General features: G+C 34.9%; 1 protein-coding gene, 1 long non-coding RNA gene and 1 other non-coding gene across 3 annotated transcripts; all 3 read right to left on the bottom strand.

Annotated features, from left to right (window-relative positions):
• Window positions 1–344: 344 nt before the first annotated feature.
• Window positions 345–1004, bottom strand: LOC123885018. Its single transcript, XR_006801049.1, has 2 exons — window positions 572–1004; window positions 345–472 (listed from the first exon to the last, which is right to left on the bottom strand). It is a non-coding gene; the product is annotated as an uncharacterized LOC123885018 (long non-coding RNA).
• A 586-nt stretch (window positions 1005–1590) lies between these two features.
• Window positions 1591–1746, bottom strand: LOC123887729. The gene has a single exon (XR_006801732.1). It is a non-coding gene; the product is annotated as a 5.8S ribosomal RNA (ribosomal RNA).
• A 5485-nt stretch (window positions 1747–7231) lies between these two features.
• LOC123884367 lies at window positions 7232–7879 on the bottom strand. Its single transcript, XM_045933451.1, has one exon. It carries the CDS (start codon window positions 7877–7879, stop codon window positions 7232–7234), a length of 648 nt encoding a protein of 215 aa, XP_045789407.1.
• Window positions 7880–9156: the final 1277 nt, after the last annotated feature.

The raw sequence follows: 9156 nt of genomic DNA, 5'->3' as shown, positions 1-9156 counted from the left end.
TACTTGCAATAAAGGACCTTCTAGAAGTACAATTTTATTTTTATTTTTTTATTAACTGTCTGGTTTTTTAGGAGAACGTTTTAATTTAGAGTTCATCCGCGAGCGAAATAAAGACGGATGAAAGAATTGTTCCAACCAAGAATTGAATTCGGATTCTCTCGAACGATCCGTCCTAAGGGGCTCATTAACCACTTAAGTCAATTGTCTTGGTTAGAAGTACACTTGTTAAACAATATTGATTGTTAATTTGGATCAGATGATGATTCTATTTGTGTCATATATAAATTCTCTGCCATTAAAATTGTCCATGATATTTTAAATGTCTTGTGCGAAATTGAAGTATGTGGGAACATAATCTAATCCAACATTAATTAAACACATTTACATTTGTGTACGATACACCTTGGTTCAAGACCCCAGCGACAATACATATTTCGACATTCAGCGTCTCTGTTACATCTATTATTACGCCCTGTATTGAAAAAAGAGATGAAAATAATATAACTGAAATGAGACATTATATTCGGTAATAAGTTAAGAAGAAAATTTTAAAAGACAAAAACCGACTTACAATCTATGTTTGATGAAACAAGAAATGCAGAAAGAATGAAAATCATAACAAACTTGACAATTTCACACATATTTTCTCCTTTTACATGTAATAGTTTTATCACTTTATGGTGTATAAATATCGTTATGCTTTAAAAATAAATATTATAAATATCATTAATCTCGTTACGTCAATTAAATAGTTTTAATCTCCGAGTTGTAAAAAATCCTTCATAAAATTAGAATCATTATTAAATGAATTGTAAGTACATCAATGTAAGGTGTTTGCCCCTTTAGCACTAGAAAAGATGTCTTATACAAAATTTACTAAGAATTCATTTTTCTTTTTTATACTAAATTTTCATTATTTTTCAACCTTTCAAGATAAGAAAAAGAAAAAATTAGAAAACTTGAATAAAGGAAGGGATAGCAACGTGTGTGAAGAGCGGTCTGAAAGAAATAAACGTCACACACACCACTACCTGTACACAACCATCGCGGGACAGCCAATTCACAAAGCAATCTACGACGGCCAGCCACCTATAATCCGCGTTGTAACCACCCTAAACCCAATATTCAATTTATTCTAATTTATGAATGCTTTTTCGAAAACTACGTAGCAGATAAAATAACTTTAAGTCTCGAAGTAAAAATGAATCGTAAAATATTGATTCAAGGTATTACATTCTACTTCAAACCGATTCTCATGGTGGGCTTATCCCGGTTCGCTCGCCGTTACTAAGAGAATTCTTGTTAGTTTCTTTTTCTCCACTTATTGATATGCTTAAATTCAGCGGGTAGCCCCGCCTGACCTGAGGTCTCATCACGAGCGTTTAGAAACGCATGTGGGTAAAAGAGGCTAAATTAAATAGAGCATTGCATGATTATTTGGTCTCGTGCGTAACACATCCACCATCTATCATGGCACACGCTACGAAGGTGTCTATTTTCAACCAACCATGAGACGATGGAACTCACGAGAGGCCAACATCATCCTGCACAATACCAATCAATAGGAAATTGGCAAGAGGCTTTGATATGTGACGCCCAAACAGACGTTCCCTCAACCTAATGGCATCGGGCGCAACTTGCGTTCAAATACTCGATGGTACATGTGATTCTGCAATTCACACCAAGTATCGCATTTCGCTACGTTCTTCATCGATGCAAGAGCCTAGATATATGTTGCTGAGAGTCATTCTATATTATGTGTCAAAACACAGCCCGCACAGAGAAAATTTTAAATTCATTGACGCATTCAACGCCGAGGTTTGTGTTTTGGCCCAGAGGAGCACGCACAAGTCGTCATCCACCGAACCAGAGGCAAGCCGAGGTGTTCAACACCTCAAACCAGCCCTATGTGTTCAAACTGATTCACGTGTTGGTCTGCATGTAAGGCATCGACAATAATAAAATACTCTATGAACCTTTCCTTGTGTCACAATCAGAGCACAGCTTCACCAATAACTCGAACATCGATAAACACATAACCTGAAAATCTGAACCCCAAAAGTCTAGCACATACACTAAACAGAGGGTTAGATAATATAATCATCAACAAAAACTGCATATCACAATATCAAACACTAAATAAACAAAACTATTGTATAAATTCAACTAGACAACTCATACATATATTAAACATACTCAGACATGTATCAAACATACTCAGTCTTGTATCAATAATTAACATATTGGATGTAATCATCTATATAACAATAATTAATACTACATCACCATAATATTACTTGAATATTAATTAACCATTAATTGCATATCAATAATTATTACAACACAACAAGCAAGGATAATACCAGTTACCAAATAACAATTAGTAAATATTACACCTTCCTAAATGCATCTAATGTCATTTACATATGTCATGTCATCCCCAGACACAACTATATCCACATGGTACCATCTATATCGTCATAATTTTGGATAACTTAATCCAAAATATTTAAGATCATTGTCTCTAGAATACAGTATGTTACACACATCATCAAATATAATACATCACCCCGTATTAGACTAAACTTATGAATGCATGAAATGTTCATATACCAAACATAATGTTTAATAAGATGCACATCGTCAAATAAGATGCATATAACAACACCAAATGAATAAATATAACATCAATGGTTAACGCCTCATTATAATTCGTCATCATAAAAGAGTTTCATCACCATAATCCAAACATAAACATCATCATTAATCCATAAGAATGCGATTACATCATATCATAATCATCCAATAGGGATGGCAATGGGTAGGGTATGGGTAGGGTACTATAGTACCCATCCCCATACCCGCGGATTGAAAAAATACCCGTACCCATCCCCATACCTGCGTGGGTAACAACTTTTGCCCCCGTCCCCATACCCTATGGGTACCTAGGTCCCAATACCCGTACCCGTTACCCACATTTTTACTAAAAATAAATTGATCAATTATAAAATATCATATAATTTTAAAAGAATTAAAATAAATTCAAAGATTTTAATATTGACTAATGAAAATTATAAACAAAATTATTACTAACCTTATGTTAACGTTAATATTTATGTTAAATATTCACATTATTTTTATATTATGTTATAAATAAACATTTTTATTAAAAATATGTAATAGTTTAGTAGAGTTGTATTGTTTTAAATTGATTACATATATTATAATATAAATAAAATAAATATATATTATGCAGGTATGGGGCGGGGTGGGTACTAAGGTACTCGTACCCGCACCCATACCCGTTCATTTTTGCGGGTAATTACCCATACCCGTGTCCGTACCCAAAATGCGGGTTTTTACACTACCTGTTGTGGGTAATTTTTGCAGGTACCCTCTGGGTATGGGTCAAATTGTCATCCCTACAAAAAGATACCAAAGTTAACCTCCAACAAATAGTCATTGATCAAATCAAATGTTTACTAATTTATACAATTGAAAGTACACAATTAATTCTCTATGTCTCTTCATCCCTTTCTATGTCTTTATGTGTTCCCTTTCTTTCTTTCTTTCTCTCTCTCTAGTTATAATTTGTGATTTTCTTTATACGGATATTAATTTGTGATTCTATCCATATACTTCTTCACCACCTTAAAATCAAACTATTTCCCTGTGTAATATTGGAATTTTTATGCTTCTTACTGAAAACCATGGAGGATGGCTAGTTGGGTATTTGAATTTTTCAATTGTAAACCATGTGGAGAATGAAGATTTGGATATTGGAATTATTCAATTAGAATCCATTATCGTGAATTAATTTGATTTGTCCACAATCCATAGTGAATGTGAAGGGAGAAAAAAGAAGAACAATGAATAAAGAGAGAAAGAGGAAGCAAAATGATTCAGTTTTTTTAACTCTAGCCATGGATCAAGGAGGCATGAAGCACTAGAGGAAGTCAGCCCATGGTCAACCCAACCCAAGTTGACGTGGCATGACGAGGTGACGATCTGCTGGTCTTGGGCGTCGGTCCGCCCGTCATAGACGCTGAGGTCGTCGCAGATTTTCTACATAACGCGATTTTGATCGGTTTGGCCCAAATAAACACTTATGAAAATCAATTTTAGATTGTCCTGCCTTATCAACAACCTAGCAAGACCAAAATCAGCAACTTTACATCAAAGTCATGATAACCGATGAATACATGTACATATGGCATAATCCTATACAGAAATTCTTAAGCTGGAAACAGGTTAACATCAAATAGTCTTCCACGATCCCATTGATTCATCTAATCCTTAGTTTCATGAACGAGCAACCTGTCACCTATATAAATAATTGTGGGGTGAGACTACTAAGCCCCAGTGAATTTCTTACTACCCACTACTTGGTGTGCTAACACTGTGCTCTGAAAATAACTGATCACTAATAAACTTATATTCATTAAAGAATGACATAACAAAAATAAAGGTGTATCACACAGTATTAGTCTTATTCATTTTACAGGAAGCTTCTGAGGCGAGTATATCTCAAAAGGTCCACTAGGATGTTCTCCTCTTAGGATGTTCTCCACTCATGATGTTCTCCTCTACCCGTTGTGACATAGCTATGCCACGTTGGTCTTACTCACATTAATTACTTATCGAATTTCTACTAACATGAGGAAATCCTACTATAGTCGAGATTACACTGAATGGTGGTTTGGGTGTTAACCACTATATTCTATTCTACTCGACTATTCTAATTCTTAGTGTTCTTAACTTGATAACCCATCACGGGGAACTAAATAGCTTATGCTCTCATGCGTCGTTACACGTTAACACACATTTAGACAATTTAGGATTTACTTATATTGTGCTAAAGCACTTAGAGTTCACAAATAAACCATAGTTGAATATGATGTTAATAACATGTCTAATCTATGGGGAAAAAATTGCACAAGTCATATAAGCTTCTAAGTTATCATTATTCCATCCTAACATTGATGTTGAAATGGTGTGTAAACATGTTTAATAATCATGGATCATTATCAGACGAGTCGGGAGTCGTCCAGGCCATAAAACAACATAATTTTCCAATTTTACACAAGGCCAATCGATTGAGACAACAAGGGTTGTGTTCCAATCAATTAATATATACTGCGTAAAATGATGTTTTTCATGAAAACCAAGTTCTTAATCAATTCCTACTGATGCCCATTAACTCCTAACTTATACCTCATGAAACTATGATTATTCAACACATTTAAATCAATAAATTGTAAAATTTTCCAATTTTACACTATGATTATTCCTACAGCCTCCAAGTACTCAAGCATTTCAAATTATAACAATTCTAACTATGTCATCAATGTTACTATCTTTGCAAATAAATAAATTCCTATGCATTAGACTTATGGTTGCATGTCTCTACTTAAACAAACCCACCTGAGATATCCAGCATCGATCACTGAACGGATCCGTACACTCTCGAGCATCCGAGCGCGTAAAACTCGCAATCCAAAAAACCAGAATTTGACAACATCAGTACCCTAGATTCCAACGTGGCCCGAGACTTCATTATTAATCCAAAAATTACCAAATTGGTACTCAGTCGAAGGGAATTTCGTCAGCTTTCCATAGAAACAAAAATTACTCAATTCAGAGTTAAAGGGAGTGAGTACTTACTATTTTACTGCAGGCATATCCCAAACACGAATTTCCTTAGGCTCATTCCAATTTTTGCTTGTTTCCAATTTCTGTTCTTCTCACCTATTTTCTTGTTCAATGCAGATCCCAAGCTCTCATGAGTGTTGCAAAACATAAAATCATGTACAAACAATCAATCCAATGGGTAGGGACATATATTGGTCTTAGGGTTCCAATGGCCCATATCTTTATGATTGAATGAACAAGCTGTTGGTTTTTTTTTTAGAGGAATGCAACTAACACAATTTTATTGATATTATCATCCTTTAAATACATGAAAAACATAACATAAAAAACATAAACATAAATAAGAATTAAACTATCTTAAATTTGTAATATACTCACTAACACTCATAATTCCTATAGTTAAAACTTGTAACAATAGGAATCCTAAGAAACTCAATAAACTCTATTAAACTATAATAATTATAATAATAATAATAATAATGATAATGATTCAAACTTTCAACACTCCTCCTTGAATCAATAGTTATTGACTTCAAATTTCTGAATTTGGACTTCTCAACTTCTCTAATAAACTTTGTAGATTTTCTCAGCTTCAAAACTTGCCCCTTCATGACTCGCCACATGAGCAAAAACATTAGAAAAATAAACTTCATGTTCCCGAAAGCCTTTATCAACCAATTTTTCTTGAAATTTGTTCTTAGAACCATTATGATCAAGTTTAGTTCTATAAACCCACTTAACATTATTCAACTTTTGATCTCTTGGCTTGTCTTCAAATTGCCAAGATTCATTTTTCTCTTTCATATTTTTCTTCTCCTGTAAGACAACTCTCCAACTATCCATGCTTGACAACTCTTTCATCTCTTTATTTGAGGCTTCTACTACACTTGGAGATGCATGTATTGCTGTTTTCTTCCACTCTATCGGAAAACTTCTATTCCTCATTTTAATAGACATTAGTTCACAACCAACAGGATCAAATATGGTGCATTTCATGTCATTAAAATGCAAAGTGTAGTGTTTTTCCAACATTTGTCCAACACTTAACATATTTTGTTTCAACTCAGGCACAAATAAGACATCAAAAATATATTTAGTACCTGAGAGAGTTTCAAGAGCAGCAACTCCCTTGTCTTTGACATCAACACTCTCTCCATTGCGAATGGTAACTTTTGAAGCAATTGTTTCGTCTAACTCCTTGAACAACTCTTCATCATGGGCCATGTGATGTGTGCATCCACTATCAACCAACCAATTTTTATTATTTTTGTCGGTGGACAAACATGTTGCTGCGAATAAGTAGTCCTCCTCCTCATTTTGATCAGCCACTTGAGCCTCAACTATAGGTTGTACTTCAGTTTTGCAAAATTTTGCAATATGACCGGCTGATTGCATTTGTTGCAGCGAAAATTAGGTCTACTCCAACATTTGAAATGTGGATGATTTTTTTTCCACAGTGTTGACATGGAGGATTATTTGCCTTCTCATCTTCACCTTTACTACTCTCTTTATTGGAAGTTTGTCCTTTCTGAAAGTTGTTCCATTGGGCCTTTCCCTTCTTTCCTTTGTTGAGCTTCAATTATGCTTGTAAAGCACCTTCAATCGTGCCTTCCTCCCTCATAAGTCTCCTTTGTTCTTGGGCTTGTAAAGCATACACCAATTCAGACAAAGTAATGTTTGATAGATCTTTGGAATTTTCCCGAGAAGAAATGGTGGACTCAAATCTCTCAGGAACAGTTACAAGAATTTTTTGGACTATCCTTGTATCAGAAAATTCAGTTCCAAGCAATCTTACATTGTTGACGATGCTTAGAAGTTTGTCAGAATATTCCTTGATTGTTTCGAACTCCTTCATGTGCTGCATCTCAAATTCTCTGATCAAATTCAGCACTTGCATCCCTTTGATTTTCTCATTTCCTTCATACTCCTGCTTGAGAAAATCCCAAATTGCTTTGGCCGACTTCAGAGTCATAATTCTTGTAAAGATTGCTTCAGAAATAGCAGAAAAAAGATAAGACTTTGCATTTAATTTTCGCTGCTTTTTCGTCTTATGATTTTTAATTTGTGCAACCGTTCGATTGTCCGGTAATGGATCAATCACATACTCATCCTCAAAAGCCTCCCAAAGATCATTAGCATCAAGATAAGCTTCCATTCTAGTTGCCCATAAGTGATCATTTTCACCCTCAAAAACTGGCAATTTTATGGCTAAGTTTTCTGATTGCATTTTGATCTTCTTTTTTTTTTATGAAACTCTCAACCTCACTAGGTCCCTCAAGAAAAAATCTCTAGATACCACTGTTGGTTTTTTTTTTAGAGGAATGGAGGAATGTAACTCACACAATTTTATTGATACTATCATCCTTTAAATACATGAAAAACATAACATAAAAAACATAAACATAAATCAGAATTAAACTATCTTAAATTTGTAACATACCCACTAATACTCATAATTCCTATAGTTAAAACTTGTAACAATAGGAATCCTAAGAAACTCAATAAACTCTATTAAATTATAATAATAATAATAATAATAATAATAATAATAATAATAATAATAATAATAATAATAATAATAATAATAATAATTGTTGGGTTTTTGTATGTTGGCTACATTTTGCAAAAACATCTTTTAGCCAAGTGTTGAGACATATGTACTGATGACGGATCGTCACACTCTCTAATCCATGCCTATTTTAGCAACATTAAATGCATTTTAGTAGGTTTTAAGCAATAAATATAAGAGAAATCTAATCATAAGCTTGATTACTTGTTTTGCAAGAAAACATGAAAAATTGCAGGACATTGCTGAGTTTCACTACGCTGGGGGCGTAGCCCATCACGCGCCGCGTGATGGAGATCACAGGGAGCCAAGTTTTCACTTTGATCACGCGCGGCGTGATACCTGACCACGCGCAGCGTGAAGCTTTGTTCAGGAATTGGATTGCTCTCTGACTTGATCACGCGCGGCGTAGCACTGACCACGCGCGGCGTGAAGATGGCAGAGCTGAAGATCAGAGACCTCAGATTGGATCACGCGCCGCGTGATACCGTTACACGCGCGACGTAGTTGAAGGATTTGCAACCACGCGCGGCGTGATAGATCTGGCGTGCGGCGTGGTTGCGATCATTATATAAGGTTTCTGCATTTTTCTGTTAAGGGGTTGGAAAATCTGCTACATTCATCTACTTTTCTGGTTCTGAAGCTTTCAGAGTTGGATCCAGACCTTCATAGGATAGCTTCAAGCTCCTCAATAGCATGGATTCTCAAGCCATGAAGTTGAAGCTAGGACGCGATCGAAGCAACATGAGGAGCTAAACTCCTTGTGGAGGTAGGATCTAGGATAGCTTAGGATGTAGATGAATCTCATGTAATCTGCTTAATTGTAAGGATTTACTCTGTTAACAGTGTTTACTTAATGCAATTCGTCTCTTAATGCTTTATGATCCTTCATTAGTGTTGTAATGATTTTGAGTTAAGTCACGTGCGAGAGTATTGAT

This window comes from Trifolium pratense, linkage group LG5, assembly GCF_020283565.1.
Source record: "Trifolium pratense cultivar HEN17-A07 linkage group LG5, ARS_RC_1.1, whole genome shotgun sequence".
NCBI classification, from domain to species: Eukaryota; Viridiplantae; Streptophyta; class Magnoliopsida; order Fabales; family Fabaceae; genus Trifolium; species Trifolium pratense.
Note: the sequence above shows the minus strand (reverse complement) of the source record. Positions and strands in the feature narration are given on the sequence as shown.

Excerpts from the sequence above, each read along its gene's own strand:
- LOC123884367 (XM_045933451.1), bottom strand. The coding sequence starts at position 7,879 with ATGCAATCAGAAAACTTAGCCATAAAATTGCCAGTTTTTGAGGGTGAA.